The sequence below is a fragment of the Oncorhynchus keta genome, unplaced genomic scaffold, assembly GCF_023373465.1.
Source record: "Oncorhynchus keta strain PuntledgeMale-10-30-2019 unplaced genomic scaffold, Oket_V2 Un_contig_2339_pilon_pilon, whole genome shotgun sequence".
In the NCBI taxonomy this organism is placed as follows: domain Eukaryota; kingdom Metazoa; phylum Chordata; class Actinopteri; order Salmoniformes; family Salmonidae; genus Oncorhynchus; species Oncorhynchus keta.
The window spans coordinates 213,644-235,854 of record NW_026283356.1 but is presented as its reverse complement, the minus strand read 5'-3'; the positions used below and the strand labels follow the sequence as shown (position 1 = coordinate 235,854).

At 45.7% G+C, this 22,211-nt stretch overlaps 1 protein-coding gene across 2 annotated transcripts in view; it reads right to left on the bottom strand.

Annotated features, from left to right (window-relative positions):
- Positions 1–792: 792 nt before the first annotated feature.
- Positions 793–22,211, bottom strand: part of LOC127921729 (anoctamin-2-like) — a 57,063-nt gene continuing 35,644 nt past the window's right edge. The window contains exons 4-6 of one of the 2 annotated variants that reach the window (XM_052505354.1): positions 7,966–8,064; positions 1,387–1,538; positions 793–1,262 (exon numbers count right to left, since the gene is read on the bottom strand). In XM_052505354.1, the coding sequence (XP_052361314.1) occupies positions 1,169–1,262; positions 1,387–1,538; positions 7,966–8,064 (345 nt within the window). In that variant the 3' untranslated portion in view covers positions 793–1,168. The remainder of the gene's footprint in view (positions 1,263–1,386; positions 1,539–7,965; positions 8,065–22,211) is intronic. The other variant, XM_052505353.1, reaches the window with a different exon arrangement.

Below are 22,211 nucleotides of genomic sequence, written 5' to 3'. Positions count from 1 at the left end.
TCAGCTGTTCCAACGGTCTGAGACCTGGGACAAAAACCATTGAGGACCAATCACTCACTGTAAATATCAAATGTAAGGTGCAGGAACCAGAGAACACCAATCAAATCATTTTCCATTTGGACCTTTACATTTAAGTCATTTAGAGAACACTCTTATCACTCACTGTACAAATGTCATGGACCTGTATGACAACCAGTGGAACAGCCACTTTACAATCAGTGCACTAAATCTTTTGGATGCACAGAGGAACCATGAATGACAGACTCACTAAACGTATTCCCATTGATTCTGTACATTCATATAACACAGAGAAACATCCTGAATGACAGACTCACTAAACGTATTCCCATTGATTCTTAACATTCATATAACACAGAGAAACATCCTGAATGACAGACTCACTAAACGTATTCCCATTGATTCTTAACATTCATATAACACAGAGAAACATCCTGAATGACAGACTCACTAAACGTATTCCCATTGATTCTTAACATTCATATAACACAGAGAAACATCCTGAATGACAGACTCACTAAACGTATTCCCATGATTCTTAACATTCATATAACACAGAGAAACATCCTGAATGACAGACTCACTAAACGTATTCCCATTGATTCTGGACATTCATATAACATGAGAGAACCATCCTGAATGACAGACTCACTAAACGTATTCCCATGTGATTCTTAACATTCATATAACACAGGAGAACATCCTGAATGACAGACTCACTAAACGTATTCCCATTGATTCTTAACATTCATATAACATAGAGAAACATCCTGAATGACAGACTCACTAAACGTATTCCCATTGATTCTTAACATTCATATAACACAGAGAAACATCCTGAATGACAGACTCACTAAACGTATTCCCATTGATTCTTAACATTCATATAACACAGAGAAACATCCTGAATGACAGACTCACTAAACGTATTCCCATTGATTCTTAACATTCATATAACACAGAGAAACATCCTGAATGACAGACTCACTAAACGTATTCCCATTGATTCTTAACATTCATATAACACAGAGAAACATCCTGAATGACAGACTCACTAAACGTATTCCCATTGATTCTTAACATTCATATAACATAGAGAAACATCCTGAATGACAGACTCACTAAACGTATTCCCATTGATTCTTAACATTCATATAACACAGAGAAACATCCTGAATGACAGACTCACTATTCGACTGCGTGTTGCGTTGTCAAAGAACGTGTCTTTAGAGGTGATGTTAAATCTGTAGAGAACAAAGAACAGGTGTCAACTCAGGGAAACTCAGATGGTGACTCCATGTACAGACCAGCTGTTGTCAGGGTGTGTGTGAGGACGTGTGTGTGGGGCTTGGTGTGGGTGCATCTTACAAGTGTAGTTTGTCCCTGGAGAAGCAGTGTGAGAGCTGCTTGGTGGTGCTGTGGCCACGCTGGGGGATGTTGGGTTGGAACGGCTGGTTCACCTTCCTCCAGAACTCACTGAGGCTGGCACTGAACCCATTCTCCTGCTTCAGATCATAGCTCTAGACAGACAGAGACACAGACAGATTAATAGAGGCACCTGCTGTGGCTCATATACAGGGTCTCCCTCCCACTGCAGCAGGGGCTGGTGATTCAGAAAAATGTCATGTCCTCAGAGGCCACTCATTGTGCAGTAGTCATAAACAAAATAAAAACAGCAATAGCAAAGGATATTTAGAAAAAAGTCAAAACAGACTCCATGTAAAGTCAAAACAGCCTGCATGTAAAGTCAAAACAGCCTGCATGTAAAGTCAAAACAGCCTGCATGTAAAGTCAAAACAGACTCAATGTAAAGTCAAAACAGACTCAATGTAAAGTCAAAACAGACTGCATGTAAAGTCAAAACAGCCTCCATGTAAAGTCAAAACAGACTGCATGTAAAGTCAAAACAGACTGCATGTAAAGTCAAAACAGACTGCATGTAAAGTCAAAACAGCCTCCATGTAAAGTCAAAACAGACTGCATGTAAAGTCAAAACAGACTGCATGTAAAGTCAAAACAGACTGCATGTAAAGTCAAAACAGACTGCATGTAAAGTCAAAACAGACTCAATGTAAAGTCAAAACAGCCTCCATGTAAAGTCAAAACAGCCTCCATGTAAAGTCAAAACAGCCTGCATGTAAAGTCAAAACAGCCTGCATGTAAAGTCAAAACAGCCTCCATGTAAAGTCAAAACAGCCTCCATGTAAAGTCAAAACAGCCTCCATGTAAAGTCAAAACAGCCTGCATGTAAAGTCAAAACAGCCTGCATGTAAAGTCAAAACAGACTGCATGTAAAGTCAAAACAGACTGCATGTAAAGTCAAAACAGCCTCCATGTAAAGTCAAAACAGACTGCATGTAAAGTCAAAACAGACTGCATGTAAAGTCAAAACAGACTGCATGTAAAGTCAAAACAGACTGCATGTAAAGTCAAAACAGACTGCATGTAAAGTCAAAACAGACTGCATGTAAAGTCAAAACAGCCTCCATGTAAAGTCAAAACAGCCTCCATGTAAAGTCAAAACAGACTGCATGTAAAGTCAAAACAGACTGCATGTAAAGTCAAAACAGACTGCATGTAAAGTCAAAACAGACTGCATGTAAAGTCAAAACAGACTGCATGTAAAGTCAAAACAGCCTCCATGTAAAGTCAAAACAGCCTCCATGTAAAGTCAAAACAGCCTCCATGTAGTAAAGTCAAAACAGCCTGCATGTAGTAAAGTCAAAACAGCCTCCATGTAAAGTCAAAACAGACTGCATGTCAAGTCAAAACAGACTGCATGTAAAGTCAAAACAGACTGCATGTAAAGTCAAAACAGACTGCATGTAAAGTCAAAACAGACTGCATGTAAAGTCAAAACAGCCTCCATGTAAAGTCAAAACAGACTGCATGTAAAGTCAAAACAGACTGCATGTAAAGTCAAAACAGCCTCCATGTAAAGTCAAAACAGACTGCATGTAAAGTCAAAACAGACTGCATGTAAAGTCAAAACAGCCTCCATGTAAAGTCAAAACAGACTCCATGTAAAGTCAAAACAGCCTCCATGTAAAGTCAAAACAGCCTCCATGTAAAGTCAAAACAGACTGCATGTAAAGTCAAAACAGACTGCATGTCAAGTCAAAACAGACTGCATGTAAAGTCAAAACAGCCTCCATGTAAAGTCAAAACAGACTCCATGTAAAGTCAAAACAGACTCCATGTAAAGTCAAAACAGACTCCATGTAAAGTCAAAACAGCCTCCATGTAAAGTCAAAACAGACTGCATGTAAAGTCAAAACAGACTGCATGTAAAGTCAAAACAGCCTCCATGTAAAGTCAAAACAGACTGCATGTAAAGTCAAAACAGACTGCATGTAAAGTCAAAACAGCCTCCATGTAAAGTCAAAACAGACTCCATGTAAAGTCAAAACAGACTGCATGTAAAGTCAAAACAGCCTCCATGTAAAGTCAAAACAGACTGCATGTAAAGTCAAAACAGACTGCATGTAAAGTCAAAACAGACTGCATGTAAAGTCAAAACAGACTGCATGTAAAGTCAAAACAGCCTCCATGTAAAGTCAAAACAGCCTCCATGTAAAGTCAAAACAGACTGCATGTAAAGTCAAAACAGACTGCATGTAAAGTCAAAACAGCCTCCATGTAAAGTCAAAACAGACTGCATGTAAAGTCAAAACAGACTGCATGTAAAGTCAAAACAGCCTCCATGTAAAGTCAAAACAGCCTCCATGTAAAGTCAAAACAGCCTCCATGTAAAGTCAAAACAGCCTCCATGTAAAGTCAAAACAGACTGCATGTCAAAGTCAAAACAGACTGCATGTAAAGTCAAAACAGCCTCCATGTAAAGTCAAAACAGACTCCATGTAAAGTCAAAACAGACTCCATGTAAAGTCAAAACAGACTCCATGTAAAGTCAAAACAGACTCCATGTAAAGTCAAAACAGACTCCATGTAAAGTCAAAACAGACTGCATGTAAAGTCAAAACAGACTGCATGTAAAGTCAAAACAGACTCCATGTAAAGTCAAAACAGACTGCATGTAAAGTCAAAACAGACTGCATGTAAAGTCAAAACAGACTCCATGTAGTAAAGTCAAAACAGACTGCATGTAAAGTCAAAACAGCCTCCATGTAAAGTCAAAACAGACTGCATGTAAAGTCAAAACAGCCTCCATGTAAAGTCAAAACAGCCTCCATGTAAAGTCAAAACAGCCTCCATGTAGTAAAGTCAAAACAGCCTCCATGTAAAGTCAAAACAGACTGCATGTAAATGTGCAATCACGCCAACATTTTGGTAAGTTGCAGAATTGCAATAAAAGAGAACTTGGCCCGAATTCTTTAAGACTTTAGGTCAGTCTGTACCTGCAGCCAGAGGGCAGGGGCTGGAATTCAGGGTGGAGTGGATGGGAAGAGTCAACCTCTATTGTATTGGCCTTCTGGAGGGCTCTGCCCAGGTAGAGGGATGGAGAGGGCTCTGCTCAGGTAGAGGGATGGAGAGGGCTCTGCCCAGGTAGAGGGATGGAGAGGGCTCTGCCCAGGTAGAAGGATGGAGAGGGCTCTGCCCAGGTAGAGGGATGGAGAGGGCTCTGCCCAGGTAGAGGGATGGAGAGGGCTCTGCCCAGGTAGAGGGATGGAGAGGGCTCTGCCCAGGTAGAGGGATGGAGAGGGCTCTGCCCAGGTAGAGGGATGGAGAGGGCTCTGCCCAGGTAGAGGGATGGAGAGGGCTCTGCCCAGGTAGAGGGATGGAGAGGGCTCTGCCCAGGTAGAGGGATGGAGAGGGCTCTGCCCAGGTAGAAGGATGGAGAGGGCTCTGCCCAGGTAGAGGGATGGAGAGGGCTCTGCCCAGGTAGAGGGATGGAGAGGGCTCCACACCAGGGGAGGTGGAACGGGAGCAGTGACAGTACCTCTATATACAGGGGAGGTGGAACGGGAGCAGTGACAGTACCTCCACATCAGGGGAGGTGGAACGGGAGCAGTGACAGTACCTCTATATACAGGGGAGGTGGAACGGGAGCAGTGACAGTACCTCCACACCAGGGGAGGTGGAACGGGAGCAGTGACAGTACCTCTATATACAGGGGAGGTAAAACGGGAGCAGTGACAGTACCTCTATATACAGGGGAGGTGGAACGGGAGCAGTGACAGTACCTCTATATACAGGGGAGGTGGAACGGGAGCAGTGACAGTACCTCTATATACAGGGGAGGTGGAACGGGAGCAGTGACAGTACCTCTATATACAGGGGAGGTGGAACGGGAGCAGTGACAGTACCTCTATATACAGGGGAGGTGGAACGGGAGCAGTGACAGTACCTCTATATACAGGGGAGGTAAAACGGGAGCAGTGACAGTACCTCTATATACAGGGGAGGTGGAACGGGAGCAGTGACAGTACCTCTATATACAGGGGAGGTGGAACGGGAGCAGTGACAGTACCTCTATATACAGGGGAGGTGGAACGGGAGCAGTGACAGTACCTCTATACACAGGGGAGGTGGAACGGGAGCAGTGACAGTACCTCTATATACAGGGGAGGTAAAACGGGAGCAGTGACAGTACCTCCACACCAGGGGAGGTGGAACGGGAGCAGTGACAGTACCTCTATATACAGTTCCTTCAGAATGTTCTCAGACCCCTTGACTTTCCTACATTTTGTTATGTTACAGCCTTTTTCCAAAATGTATTAAATAAATAAATGTAACTCAGCAATCTACACAGAATACCCCATAATGTCAAGAATGTTCCTAGGGCCGGCCGGCCAGCCAAACTGTGCAACCGTGGAAGAAAGACCTTGGTCAGCGAGGTGACCAAAATATCAATCGTCCCTGACAGGTCCTCTGTGGAGATGGGAGAACCTTCCAGAAGGACAACCATCTCTGCAACACTCCACCAATCAGGCCTTTATGGTAGAGTGGCCAGACGGAAGCCACTCCACCAATCAGGACTTTATGGTAGATTGGCCAGACGGAAGCCACTCCACCAATCAGGACTTTATGGTAGAGTGGGCAAACGGAAGCCACTCCACCAATCAGGACTTTATGGTAGAGTGGCCAGACGGAAGCCACTCCACCAATCAGGACTTTATGGTAGAGTGGCCAGACGGAAGCCACTCCACCAATCAGACCTTTATGGTAGAGTGGGCAGATGGAAGCCACTCCACCAATCAGGACTTTATGGTAGAGTGGCCAGATGGAAGCCACTCCACCAATCAGGACTTTATGGTAGAGTGGCCAGACGGAAGCCACTCCACCAATCAGGCCTTTAGAGTGGCCAGACGGAAGCCACTCCTCAGTAAAAGGCACATGACAGCCCCTTAGAGTTTGCCAAAAGGGAACTAAAGACTCTCAGACCATGAGAAACAAGATTCTCTGGTCTGATGAAACCAAGATTTAACTCCTTGGCCTGAATGCCAAGCATTACGTCTGGAGGAAACCGGACACCATCCCTACGGTGAATCATGGTGGTGGCAGCATCATGCTGAGGGGATATTCTTTGGCAGCAGGGATTGGGAGACTAGTCATGATCAAGGCAAAGATGAACGGAGCAAAGTACAGAGATCCTTGATGAAAACCAGAGCGCTCAGGACCTGACTGGGGCGAAAGTTCACCTTCCAACAGGACAATGACTTATAAAAACCTGTTTTTGTTTCGTCATTATGGGGTATCGTATGTAGATTGATGAGGGGAAAAATACCATTTAATGCATTTAATTTCTGTCAGTCGGGATCTTCGTGAAATGGGTTTCCACGGCTGAGCAGCCGCACACAAGCCTAAGATCACCATGCGCAATGCTAAGCTTTGGCTGGAGTGCCATTTTGGAATGAGCTGTACAACGAGCAGGTTGTCCTCCTCCAGGTTGTCCCCCTCTTTGCTGTTATAGCAGCAATGTTCCAACATCTAGTGGAAAGCCTTCCCAGAAGAGTGGAGGCTGTTATAGCAGCAATGTTCCTACATCTAGTGGAAAGCCTTCCCAGAAGAGTGGAGGCTGTTATAGCAGCAATGTTCCTACATCTAGTGGAAAGCCTTCCCAGAAGAGTGGAGGCTGTTATAGCAGCAATGTTCCACATCTAGTGGAAAGCCTTCCCAGAAGAGTGGAGGCTGTTATAGCAGCAATGTTACAACATCTAGTGAAAGCCTTCCCAGAAGAGTGGAGGCTGTTATAGCGGCGAGCCTACATCTAGTGGAAGCCTTCCCTGAAGAGGGAGGTGGAACGTTGACAGTACCTCCTACATCTAGGGAAAGCCTTCCCAAAGAGGGAGTTATAGCAGACAGTACCTCCATATTACCAGGGGATGATTTTGCAATGAGATTTTGGATGAGCAGGTGTCCACATACCTCCACACCAGGGATGTGGACACCAGCTCATCAAAATCTCATTGCAAAATCATGGGATTTAATATGGAGTAGGTCCCCTCTTTGCTGATAACAGCCTCCACACTTCTGGGAAGGCTTTCCACTAGATGTTGGAACATTGCTGTGGGACTTGTTCCATTCAGCTACAACAGTATTAGTGAGGTCGGGTACTGATGTTGGGCGATTAGACCTCCTGGCCAGGGGGCGTTCCAATGAAGTATGTCCCCTTTGGTCCATTTTCCCCATGTGAGTTGTTACATTGTAAAAGACAAGTCTCTGCTGTAGTGTGTTTGATTCACATAATGTTTCAGGTACCAGCAAATGTAATCCAAGTAGGAGAATAATCCCACCGTGTCTTCATGTGGCTCTACTGCAGGGGGGGCAATCTGATGCAACATTAAAGACCGTTCAACTACTATACACAAGGCGACAACAACGAATGAGTTAAAAAATACATTTAAAAAAGGTGCAGGGCAACATCGAGATTAACCCCCTGTTTGTGTTAGGGGAGGATCCATCCATAGGATTACACACACACACACACACACACACACACACACACACACACACACACACACAGTAAAGTGGTGGAGGTCTCACCTTCTTAGTGGGGACTTTGATCTTGAGGAACTCTGCTTCTCTGCTCAGGACCTGCCAGGGGACATGGAGTCTAGTGAAGCTGGGCCCGTAGACCCTGACCTGGGACAGAGGAGAGTAACCAACAGGTAGGAGCCATAGTTTAATACCAGGAGGAGGACAGAGGATAGTAACCAACAGGTAGGAACCATAGTTTAATACCAGGAGGAGGACAGAGGATAGTAACCAACAGGTAGGAACCATAGTTTAATACCAGGAGGAGGACAGAGGATAGTAACCAACAGGTAGGAACCATAGTTTAATACCAGGAGGAGGACAGAGGATAGTAACCAACAGGTAGGAACCATAGTTTAATACCAGGAGGAGGACAGAGGATAGTAACCAACAGGTAGGAACCATAGTTTAATACCAGGAGGAGGACAGAGGATAGTAACCAACAGGTAGGAACCATAGTTTAATACCAGGAGGACAGAGGATAGTAACCAACAGGTAGGAACCATAGTTTAATACCAGGAGGACAGAGGATAGTAACCAACAGGTAGGAACCATAGTTTAATACCAGGAGGAGGACAGAGGATAGTAACCAACAGGTAGGAACCATAGTTTAATACCAGGAGGGGGACAGAGGATAGTAACCAACAGGTAGGAACCATAGTTTAATACCAGGAGGAGGACAGAGGATAGTAACCAACAGGTAGGAACCATAGTTTAATACCAGGAGGAGGACAGAGGATAGTAACCAACAGGTAGGAACCATTGTTTAATACCAGGAGGACAGAGGATAGTAACCAACAGGTAGGAACCATAGTTTAATACCAGGAGGAGGACAGAGGATAGTAACCAACAGGTAGGAACCATAGTTTAATACCAGGAGGAGGACAGAGGATAGTAACCAGGTAGGAACCATAGTTTAATACCAGGAGGAGGACAGGGATAGTAACCAACAGGAACCATAGTTTAATACCAGGAGGAGGACAGAGGATAGTAACCAACAGGTAGGAACCATAGTTTAATACCAGGAGGAGGACAGAGGATAGTAACCAACAGGTAGGAACCATAGTTTAATACCAGGAGGAGGACAGAGGATAGTAACCAACAGGTAGGAACCATAGTTTAATACCAGGAGGTGGACAGAGGATAGTAACCAACAGGTAGGAACCATAGTTTAATACCAGGAGGAGGACAGAGGATAGTAACCAACAGGTAGGAACCATAGTTTAATACCAGGAGGAGGACAGAGGATAGTAACCAACAGGTAGGAACCATAGTTTAATACCAGGAGGAGGACAGAGGATAGTAACCAACAGGTAGGAACCATAGTTTAATACCAGGAGGAGGACAGAGGATAGTAACCAACAGGTAGGAACCATAGTTTAATACCAGGAGGAGGACAGAGGATAGTAACCAACAGGTAGGAACCATAGTTTAATACCAGGAGGAGGACAGAGGATAGTAACCAACAGGTAGGAACCATAGTTTAATACCAGGAGGAGGACAGAGGATAGTAACCAACAGGTAGGAACCATAGTTTAATACCAGGAGGGGGACAGAGGATAGTAACCAACAGGTAGGAACCATAGTTTAATACCAGGAGGAGGACAGAGGATAGTAACCAACAGGTAGGAACCATAGTTTAATACCAGGAGGAGGACAGAGGATAGTAACCAACCAGGTAGGAACCATAGTTTAATACCAGGAGGAGGACAGAGGATAGTAACCAACAGGTAGGAACCAGCAGTTTAAGTACCAGGAGGAGGACAGAGGATAGTAAAACAGGTAGGAACCATAGTTTAATACCAGGAGGAGGACAGAGGATAGTAACCAACAGGTAGGAACCATAGTTTAATACCAGGAGGAGGACAGAGGATAGTAACCAACAGGTAGGAACCATAGTTTAATACCAGGAGGAGGACAGAGGATAGTAACCAACAGGTAGGAACCATAGTTTAATACCAGGAGGGGGACAGAGGATAGTAACCAACAGGTAGGAACCATAGTTTAATACCAGGAGGAGGACAGAGGATAGTAGGACCAACAGGTAGGAACCAGGTAGTTTAATACCAGGAGGAGGACAGAGGATAGTAACCAACAGGTAGGAACCATAGTTTAATACCAGGAGGAGGACAGAGGATAGTAACCAACAGGTAGGAACCATAGTTTAATACCAGGAGGTTTAAACAGGAGGAGGATAGTAACCAACAGGTAGGAACCATAGTTTAATACCAGGAGGAGGACAGAGGATAGTAACCAACAGGTAGGAACCATAGTTTAATACCAGGAGGAGGACAGAGGATAGTAACCAACAGGTAGGAACCATAGTTTAATACCAGGAGGAGGACAGAGGATAGTAACCAACAGGTAGGAACCATAGTTTAATACCAGGAGGAGGACAGAGGATAGTAACCAACAGGTAGGAACCATAGTTTAATACCAGGAGGAGGACAGAGGATAGTAACCAACAGGTAGGAACCATAGTTTAATCAGAGGATAGTAACCAGGTAGGAACAGGAGGACAGAGGATAGTAACCAACAGGTAGGAACCATAGTTTAATACCAGGAGGAGGACAGAGGATAGTAACCAACAGGTAGGAACCATAGTTTAATACCAGGAGGAGGACAGAGGATAGTAACCAACAGGTAGGAACCATAGTTTAATACCAGGAGGAGGACAGAGGATAGTAACCAACAGGTAGGAACCATAGTTTAATACCAGGAGGAGGACAGAGGATAGTAACCAACAGGTAGGAACCATAGTTTAACCATACCAGGAGGACAGAGGATAGTAACCAACAGGTAGGAACCATAGTTTAATACCAGGAGGAGGACAGAGGATAGTAACCAACAGGTAGGAACCATAGTTTAATACCAGGAGGAGGACAGAGGATAGTAACCAACAGGTAGGAACCATAGTTTAATACCAGGAGGAGGACAGAGGATAGTAACCAACAGGTAGGAACCATAGTTTAATACCAGGAGGAGGAACCAACAGAGTTTAATACCAGATAGTAACCCAACAGGTAGGAACCATAGTTTAATACCAGGAGGAGGACAGAGGATAGTAACCAACAGGTAGGAACCATAGTTTAATACCAGGAGGAGGACAGAGGATAGTAACCAACAGGTAGGAACCATAGTTTAATACCAGGAGGAGGACAGAGGATAGTAACCAACAGGTAGGAACCATAGTTTAATACCAGGAGGAGGACAGAGGATAGTAACCAACAGGTAGGAACCATAGTTTAATACCAGGAGGAGGACAGAGGATAGTAACCAACAGGTAGGAACCATAGTTTAATACCAGGAGGAGGACAGAGGATAGTAACCAACAGGTAGGAACCATAGTTTAATACCAGGAGGAGGACAGAGGATAGGTAGGAACCATAAATACCAACAGGTAGGAACCATAGTTTAATACCAGGAGGAGGACAGAGGATAGTAACCAACAGGTAGGAACCATAGTTTAATACCAGGAGGAGGACAGAATGGATAGTAACCAACAGGTAGGAACCATAGTTTAATACCAGGAGGGGGACAGAGGATAGTAACCAACAGGTAGGAACCATAGTTTAATACCAGGAGGACCAGGACAGAGGATAGTAACCAACAGGTAGGAACCATAGTTTAATACCAGGAGGAGGACAGAGGATAGTAACCAACAGGTAGGAACCATAGTTTAATACCAGGAGGAGGACAGAGGATAGTAACCAACAGGTAGGAACCATAGTTTAATACCAGGAGGAGGACAGAGGATAGTAACCAACAGGTAGGAACCATAGTTTAATACCAGGAGGAGGACAGAGGATAGTAACCAACAGGTAGGAACCATAGTTTAATACCAGGTAGGAGTTTAATACAGAGGATAGTAACCAACAGGTAGGAACCATAGTTTAATACCAGGAGGAGGACAGAGGATAGTAACCAACAGGTAGGAACCATAGTTTAATACCAGGAGGAAGAGGATAGTAACCAACAGGTAGGAACCATAGTTTAATACCAGGAGGACACAGAGGATAGTAACCAACAGGTAGGAACCATAGTTTAATACCAGAGGGGGACAGAGGATAGTAACCAACAGGTAGGAACCATAGTTTAATACCAGGAGGAGGACAGAGGATAGTAACCAACAGGTAGGAACCATAGTTTAATACCAGGAGGAGGGGACAGAGGATAGTAACCAACAGGTAGGAACCATAGTTTAATACCAGGAATACCAGGAGGACAGAGGATAGTAACCAACAGGTAGGAACCATAGTTTAATACCAGGAGGAGGACAGAGGATAGTAACCAACAGGTAGGAACCATAGTTTAATACCAGGAGGAGGACAGAGGATAGTAACCAACAGGTAGGAACCATAGTTTAATACCAGGAGGAGGACAGAGGATAGTAACCAACAGGTAGGAACCATAGTTTAATACCAGGAGGAGGACAGAGGATAGTAACCAACAGGTAGGAACCATAGTTTAATACCAGGAGGAGGACAGAGGATAGTAACCAACAGGTAGGAACCATAGTTTAATACCAGGAGGAGGACAGAGGATAGTAACCAACAGGTAGGAACCATAGTTTAATACCAGGAGGAGGACAGAGGATAGTAACCAACAGGTAGGAACCATAGTTTAATACCAGGAGGAGGACAGAGGATAGTAACCAACAGGTAGGAACCATAGTTTAATACCAGGAGGAGGACAGAGGATAGTAACCAACAGGTAGGAACCATAGTTTAATACCAGGAGGAGGACAGAGGATAGTAACCAACAGGTAGGAACCATAGTTTAATACCAGGAGGAGGACAGAGGATAGTAACCAACAGGTAGGAACCATAGTTTAATACCAGGAGGAGGACAGAGGATAGTAACCAACAGGTAGGAACCATAGTTTAATACCAGGAGGAGGACAGAGGATAGTAACCAACAGGTAGGAACCATAGTTTAATACCAGGAGGAGGACAGAGGATAGTAACCAACAGGTAGGAACCATAGTTTAATACCAGGAGGAGGACAGAGGATAGTAACCAACAGGTAGGAACCATAGTTTAATACCAGGAGGAGGACAGAGGATAGTAACCAACAGGTAGGAACCATAGTTTAATACCAGGAGGAGGACAGAGGAACCATAGTAACCAACAGGTAGGAACCATAGTTTAATACCAGGAGGAGGACAGAGGATAGTAACCAACAGGTAGGAACCATAGTTTAATACCAGGAGGAGGACAGAGGATAGTAACCAACAGGTAGGAACCATAGTTTAATACCAGGAGGAGGACAGAGGATAGTAACCAACAGGTAGGAACCATAGTTTAATACCAGGAGGAGGACAGAGGATAGTAACCAACAGGTAGGAACCATAGTTTAATACCAGGAGGAGGACAGAGGATAGTAACCAACAGGTAGGAACCATAGTTTAATACCAGGAGGAGGACAGAGGATAGTAACCAACAGGTAGGAACCATAGTTTAATACCAGGAGGAGGACAGAGGATAGTAACCAACAGGTAGGAACCATAGTTTAATACCAGGAGGAGGACAGAGGATAGTAACCAACAGGTAGGAACCATAGTTTAATACCAGGAGGAGGACAGAGGATAGTAACCAACAGGTAGGAACCATAGTTTAATACCAGGAGGAGGACAGAGGATAGTAACCAACAGGTAGGAACCATAGTTTAATACCAGGAGGAGGACAGAGGATAGTAACCAACAGGTAGGAACCATAGTTTAATACCAGGAGGAGGACAGAGGATAGTAACCAACAGGTAGGAACCATAGTTTAATACCAGGAGGAGGACAGAGGATAGTAACCAACAGGTAGGAACCATAGTTTAATACCAGGAGGAGGACAGAGGATAGTAACCAACAGGTAGGAACCATAGTTTAATACCAGGAGGAGGACAGAGGATAGTAACCAACAGGTAGGAACCATAGTTTAATACCAGGAGGAGGACAGAGGATAGTAACCAACAGGTAGGAACCATAGTTTAATACCAGGAGGAGGACAGAGGATAGTAACCAACAGGTAGGAACCATAGTTTAATACCAGGAGGAGGACAGAGGATAGTAACCAACAGGTAGGAACCATAGTTTAATACCAGGAGGAGGACAGAGGATAGTAACCAACAGGTAGGAACCATAGTTTAATACCAGGAGGAGGACAGAGGATAGTAACCAACAGGTAGGAACCATAGTTTAATACCAGGAGGAGGACAGAGGATAGTAACCAACAGGTAGGAACCATAGTTTAATACCAGGAGGAGGACAGAGGATAGTAACCAACAGGTAGGAACCATAGTTTAATACCAGGAGGAGGACAGAGGATAGTAACCAACAGGTAGGAACCATAGTTTAATACCAGGAGGAGGACAGAGGATAGTAACCAACAGGTAGGAACCATAGTTTAATACCAGGAGGAGGACAGAGGATAGTAACCAACAGGTAGGAACCATAGTTTAATACCAGGAGGAGGACAGAGGATAGTAACCAACAGGTAGGAACCATAGTTTAATACCAGGAGGAGGACAGAGGATAGTAACCAACAGGTAGGAACCATAGTTTAATACCAGGAGGAGGACAGAGGATAGTAACCAACAGGTAGGAACCATAGTTTAATACCAGGAGGAGGACAGAGGATAGTAACCAACAGGTAGGAACCATAGTTTAATACCAGGAGGAGGACAGAGGATAGTAACCAACAGGTAGGAACCATAGTTTAATACCAGGAGGAGGACAGAGGATAGTAACCAACAGGTAGGAACCATAGTTTAATACCAGGAGGAGGACAGAGGATAGTAACCAACAGGTAGGAACCATAGTTTAATACCAGGAGGAGGACAGAGGATAGTAACCAACAGGTAGGAACCATAGTTTAATACCAGGAGGAGGACAGAGGATAGTAACCAACAGGTAGGAACCATAGTTTAATACCAGGAGGAGGACAGAGGATAGTAACCAACAGGTAGGAACCATAGTTTAATACCAGGAGGAGGACAGAGGATAGTAACCAACAGGTAGGAACCATAGTTTAATACCAGGAGGAGGACAGAGGATAGTAACCAACAGGTAGGAACCATAGTTTAATACCAGGAGGAGGACAGAGGATAGTAACCAACAGGTAGGAACCATAGTTTAATACCAGGAGGAGGACAGAGGATAGTAACCAACAGGTAGGAACCATAGTTTAATACCAGGAGGAGGACAGAGGATAGTAACCAACAGGTAGGAACCATAGTTTAATACCAGGAGGAGGACAGAGGATAGTAACCAACAGGTAGGAACCATAGTTTAATACCAGGAGGAGGACAGAGGATAGTAACCAACAGGTAGGAACCATAGTTTAATACCAGGAGGAGGACAGAGGATAGTAACCAACAGGTAGGAACCATAGTTTAATACCAGGAGGAGGACAGAGGATAGTAACCAACAGGTAGGAACCATAGTTTAATACCAGGAGGAGGACAGAGGATAGTAACCAACAGGTAGGAACCATAGTTTAATACCAGGAGGAGGACAGAGGATAGTAACCAACAGGTAGGAACCATAGTTTAATACCAGGAGGAGGACAGAGGATAGTAACCAACAGGTAGGAACCATAGTTTAATACCAGGAGGAGGACAGAGGATAGTAACCAACAGGTAGGAACCATAGTTTAATACCAGGAGGAGGACAGAGGATAGTAACCAACAGGTAGGAACCATAGTTTAATACCAGGAGGAGGACAGAGGATAGTAACCAACAGGTAGGAACCATAGTTTAATACCAGGAGGACAGAGGATAGTAACCAACAGGTAGGAACCATAGTTTAATACCAGGAGGAGGACAGAGGATAGTAACCAACAGGTAGGAACCATAGTTTAATACCAGGAGGAGGACAGAGGATAGTAACCAACAGGTAGGAACCATAGTTTAATACCAGGAGGAGGACAGAGGATAGTAACCAACAGGTAGGAACCATAGTTTAATACCAGGAGGAGGACAGAGGATAGTAACCAACAGGTAGGAACCATAGTTTAATACCAGGAGGAGGACAGAGGATAGTAACCAACAGGTAGGAACCATAGTTTAATACCAGGAGGAGGACAGAGGATAGTAACCAACAGGTAGGAACCATAGTTTAATACCAGGAGGAGGACAGAGGATAGTAACCAACAGGTAGGAACCATAGTTTAATACCAGGAGGAGGACAGAGGATAGTAACCAACAGGTAGGAACCATAGTTTAATACCAGGAGGAGGACAGAGGATAGTAACCAACAGGTAGGAACCATAGTTTAATACCAGGAGGAGGACAGAGGATAGTAACCAACAGGTAGGAACCATAGTTTAATACCAGGAGGAGGACAGAGGATAGTAACCAACAGGTAGGAACCATAGTTTAATACCAGGAGGAGGACAGAGGATAGTAACCAACAGGTAGGAACCATAGTTTAATACCAGGAGGAGGACAGAGGATAGTAAAGGAACGTTTAATACCAGGAGGAGGACCATAGTTTAATACCAGGAGGAGAGTCAGTTAACGTCTGCTGCTTGGTTGAACAACCGAGAGGTAGAGTCAGTTAACGTCTGCTGTTTTGAACAGCCGAGAGGACAGAGTCAGTTAACGTCTGCTGCTTGGTTGAACAACAGGAGAGGTAGAGTCAGTTAACGTCTGCTGCTTGGTTGAACAACGCGAGAGGTGAACAACGTCTGCTGCTTGGTTGAACAGAGTCAGTTAACGTCTGCTGCTTGGTTGAACAGCCGAGAGGTAGAGTCAGTTAACGTCTGCTGCTTGGTTGAACAACACGAGAGGTAGAGTCAGTTAACACGTCTGCTGCTTGGTTGAACAACGCGAGAGGTAGAGTCAGTTAACGTCTGCTGCTTGGTTGAACAACCGAGAGGTAGAGTCAGTTAACGTCTGCTGCTTGGTTGAACAACACGAGAGGTAGAGTCAGTTAACGTCTGCTGCTTGGTTGAACAACACGAGAGGTAGAGTCAGTTAACGTCTGCTGCTTGGTTGAACAACCGAGAGGTAGAGTCAGTTAACGTCTGCTGCTTGGTTGAACAGCACGAGAGGTAGAGTCAGTTAACGTCTGCTGCTTGGTTGAACAACACGAGAGGTAGAGTCAGTTAACGTCTGCTGCTTGGTTGAACAACACGAGAGGTAGAGTCAGTTAACGTCTGCTGCTTGGTTGAACAACCGAGAGGTAGAGTCAGTTAACTTCTGCTGCTTGGTTGAACAACACGAGAGGTAGAGTCAGTTAACGTCTGCTGCTTGGTTGAACAACACGAGAGGTAGTCTGCTGCTTGGTTGAACAGCCGAGAGTCAGTTAACGTCTGCTGCTTGGTTGAACAACACGAGAGGTAGAGTCAGTTAACGTCTGCTGCTTGGTTGAACAACCGAGAGGTAGAGTCAGTTAACGTCTGCTGCTTGGTTGAACAACACGAGAGGTAGAGTCAGTTAACGTCTGCTGCTTGGTTGAACAACACGAGAGGTAGAGTCAGTTAACGTCTGCTGCTTGGTTGAACAACCGAGAGGTAGAGTCAGTTAACGTCTGCTGCTTGGTTGAACAGCACGAGAGGTAGAGTCAGTTAACGTCTGCTGCTTGGTTGAACAGCACGAGAGGTAGAGTCAGTTAACGTCTGCTGCTTGGTTGAACAACACGAGAGGTAGAGTCAGTTAACGTCTGCTGCTTGGTTGAACAGCACGAGAGGTAGAGTCAGTTAACGCGTCTGCTGCTTGGTTGAACAACCGAGAGGTAGAGTCAGTTAACGTCTGCTGCTTGGTTGAACAACGCGAGAGGTAGAGTCAGTTAACGTCTGCTGCTTGGTTGAACAGCCGAGAGGTAGAGTCAGTTAACGTCTGCTGCTTGGTTGAACAACACGAGAGGTAGAGTCAGTTAACGTCTGCTGCTTGGTTGAACAACACCAGAGGTAGAGTCAGTTAACGTCTGCTGCTTGGTTGAACAGCGAGAGGTAGAGTCAGTTAACGTCTGCTGCTTGGTTGAACAGCGCGAGAGGTAGAGTCAGTTACAACGTCTGCTGCTTGGTTGAACAACCGAGAGGTAGAGTCAGTTAACGTCTGCTGCCTGGTTGAACAGCACGAGAGGTAGAGTCAGTTAACGTCTGCTGCTTGGTTGAACAGCGCGAGAGGTAGAGTCAGTTAACGTCTGCTGCTTGGTTGAACAACACGAGAGGTAGAGTCAGTTAACGTCTGCTGCTTGGTTGAACAACACGAGAGGTAGAGTCAGTTAACGTCTGCTGCTTGGTTGAACAGCCGAGAGGTAGAGTCAGTTAACGTCTGCTGCTTGGTTGAACAACACGAGAGGTAGAGTCAGTTAACGTCTGCTGCTTGGTTGAACAACACGAGAGGTAGAGTCAGTTAACGTCTGCTGCTTGGTTGAACAACGCGAGAGGTAGAGTCAGTTAACGTCTGCTGCTTGGTTGAACAACACGAGAGGTAGAGTCAGTTAACGTCTGCTGCTTGGTTGAACAGCACGAGAGGTAGAGTCAGTTAACGTCTGCTGCTTGGTTGAACAACACGAGAGGTAGAGTCAGTTAACGTCTGCTGCTTGGTTGAACAACACGAGAGGTAGAGTCAGTTAACGTCTGCTGCTTGGTTGAACAACCGAGAGGTAGAGTCAGTTAATGTCTGCTGCTTGGTTGAGTCAGTTAACGTCTGCTGCTTGGTTGAACAGCGCGAGAGGTAGAGTCAGTTAACGTCTGCTGCTTGGTTGAACAGCCGAGAGGTAGAGTCAGTTAACGTCTGCTGCTTGGTTGAACAGCGCGAGAGGTAGAGTCAGTTAACGTCTGCTGCTTGGTTGAACAGCGCGAGAGGTAGAGTCAGTTAACGTCTGCTGCTTGGTTGAACAGCGCGAGAGGTAGAGTCAGTTAACGTCTGCTGCTTGGTTGAACAACCGAGAGGTAGAGTCAGTTAACGTCTGCTGCTTGGTTGAACAACGCGAGAGGTAGAGTCAGTTAACGTCTGCTGCTTGGTTGAACAACACGAGAGGTAGAGTCAGTTAACGTCTGCTGCTTGGTTGAACAACACGAGAGGTAGAGTCAGTTAACGTCTGCTGCTTGGTTGAACAACCGAGAGGTAGAGTCAGTTAACGTCTGCTGCTTGGTTGAACAACACGAGAGGTAGAGTCAGTTAACGTCTGCTGCTTGGTTGAACAGCACGAGAGTCAGTTAACGTCTGCTGCTTGGTTGAACAACCGAGAGGTAGAGTCAGTTAACGTCTGCTGCTTGGTTGAACAGCGCGAGAGGTAGAGTCAGTTAACGTCTGCTGCTTGGTTGAACAACACGAGAGGTAGAGTCAGTTAACGTCTGCTGCTTGGTTGAACAGCGCGAGAGGTAGAGTCAGTTAAAACGTCTGCTGCTTGGTAGAGTCAGTTAACGTCTGCTGCTTGGTTGAACAGCCGAGAGGTAGAGTCAGTTAACGTCTGCTGCTTGGTTGAACAGCACGAGAGGTAGAGTCAGTTAACGTCTGCTGCTTGGTTGAACAGCGCGAGAGGTAGAGTCAGTTACAACGTCTGCTGCTTGGTTGAACAACACGAGAGGTAGAGTCAGTTAACGTCTGCTGCTTGGTTGAACAGCCGAGAGGTAGAGTCAGTTAACGTCTGCTGCTTGGTTGAACAACACGAGAGGTAGAGTCAGTTACAACGTCTGCTGCTTGGTTGAACAACACCAGAGGTAGAGTCAGTTAACGTCTGCTGCTTGGTTGAACAACACGAGAGGTAGAGTCAGTTAACGTCTGCTGCTTGGTTGAACAGCACGAGAGGTAGAGTCAGTTAACGTCTGCTGCTTGGTTGAACAACACGAGAGGTAGAGTCAGTTAACATCTGCTGCTTGGTTGAACAGCACGAGAGGTAGAGTCAGTTAACGTCTGCTGCTTGGTTGAACAACACGAGAGGTAGAGTCAGTTAAAACGTCTGCTGCTTGGTTGAACAACCGAGAGGTAGAGTCAGTTAACGTCTGCTGCTTGGTTGAACAGCCGAGAGGTAGAGTCAGTTAACGTCTGCTGCCTGGTTGAACAACACGAGAGGTAGAGTCAGTTAACGTCTGCTGCTTGGTTGAACAGCACGAGAGGTAGAGTCAGTTAACGTCTGCTGCTTGGTTGAACAGCGCGAGAGGTAGAGTCAGTTAACATCTGCTGCTTGGTTGAACAACACGAGAGGTAGAGTCAATTAAAACGTCTGCTGCTTGGTTGAACAGCACGAGAGGTAGAGTCAGTTAACGTCTGCTGCTTGGTTGAACAGCACGAGAGGAAGAGTCAATTAACGTCTGCTGCTTGGTTGAACAACGCGAGAGGTAGAGTCAGTTAACGTCTGCTGCTTGGTTGAACAACGCGAGAGGTAGAGTCAGTTAACGTCTGCTGCTTGGTTGAACAACACGAGAGGTAGAGTCAGTTAACGTCTGCTGCTTGGTTGAACAGCCGAGAGGTAGAGTCAGTTAAAACGTCTGCTGCTTGGTTGAACAGCCGAGAGGTAGAGTCAGTCAACGTCTGCTGCTTGGTAGAGTCAGTTAACGTCTGCTGCTTGGTTGAACAGCGCGAGAGGTAGAGTCAGTCAACGTCTGCTGCTTGGTTGAACAGCGCGACAGGTAGAGTCAGTTACAACGTCTGCTGCTTGGTAGAGTCAGTTAACGTCTGCTGCTTGGTAGAGTCAGTTAACGTCTGCTGCTTGGTTGAACAACACGACAGGTAGAGTCAGTTAATGTCTGCTGCTTGGTTGAACAACCGAGAGGTAGAGTCAGTTAATGTCTGCTGCTTGGTTGAGTCAGTTAACGTCTGCTGCTTGGTTGAACAGCGCGAGAGGTAGAGTCAGTTAACGTCTGCTGCTTGGTTGAACAGCCGAGAGGTAGAGTCAGTTAACATCTGCTGCTTGGTTGAACAGCCGAGAGGTAGAGTCAGTTACAACGTCTGCTGCTTGGTTGAACAGCACGAGAGGTAGAGTCAGTTAAAAGTTAACGTCTGCTGCTTGGTTGAACAACACGAGAGGTAGAGTCAGTTAACGTCTGCTGCTTGGTTGAACAGCACGAGAGGTAGAGTCAGTTAACGTCTGCTGCTTGGTTGAACAGCACGAGAGGTAGAGTCAGTTAACGTCTGCTGCTTGGTTGAAGTTAACGTCTGCTGCTTGGTTGAACAGCGAGAGGTAGAGTCAGTTAACGTCTGCTGCTTGGTTGAACAACGTCGAGAGGTAGAGTCAGTTAACGTCTGCTGCTTGGTTGAACAACCGAGAGGTAGAGTCAGTTAACGTCTGCTGCTTGGTTGAACAGCGCGAGAGGTAGAGTCAGTTAACGTCTGCTGCTTGGTTGAACAGGTAGAGTCAGTTAACGTCTGCTGCTTGGTTGAACAGCGAGAGGTAGAGTCAGTTAACGTCTGCTGCTTGGTTGAACAGCACGAGAGGTAGAGTCAGTTAACGTCTGCTGCTTGGTTGAACAGCACGAGAGAGTCAGTTAACGTCTGCTGCTTGGTTGAACAGCGCGAGAGAGTCAGTTAACGTCTGCTGCTTGGTTGAACAGCCGAGAGGTAGAGTCAGTTAACATCTGCTGCTTGGTTGAACAGCCGAGAGGTAGAGTCAGTTAACGTCTGCTGCTTGGTTGAACAGCGCGAGAGGTAGAGTCAGTTAACGTCTGCTGCTTGGTTGAACAGCGCGAGAGGTAGAGTCAGTTACAACGTCTGCTGCTTGGTAGAGTCAGTCAACGTCTGCTGCTTGGTTGAACAGTTACACGAGAGGTAGAGTCAGTTAACGTCTGCTGCTTGGTTGAACAACACGAGAGGTAGAGTCAGTTAACGTCTGCTGCTTGGTTGAACAGCGCGAGAGGTAGAGTCAGTTAACGTCTGCTGCTTGGTTGAACAGCGCGAGAGGTAGAGTCAGTTAACGTCTGCTGCTGGTTGAACAGCGCGAGAGGTAGAGTCAGTTAACGTCTGCTGCTTGGTTGAACAGCGCGAGAGGTAGAGTCAGTCAACGTCTGCTGCTTGGTTGAACAGCGCGAGAGGTAGAGTCAGTTAACGTCTGCTGCTTGGTAGAGTCAGTCAACGTCTGCTGCTTGGTTGAACAGCGCGAGAGGTAGAGTCAGTCAACGTCTGCTGCTTGGTTGAACAGCCGAGAGGTAGAGTCAGTTAACGTCTGCTGCTTGGTTGAACAGCGCGAGAGGTAGAGTCAGTCAACGTCTGCTGCTTGGTTGAACAGCGCGAGAGGTAGAGTCAGTTACAACGTCTGCTGCTTGGTAGAGTCAGTCAACGTCTGCTGCTTGGTTGAACAGCCGAGAGGTAGAGTCAG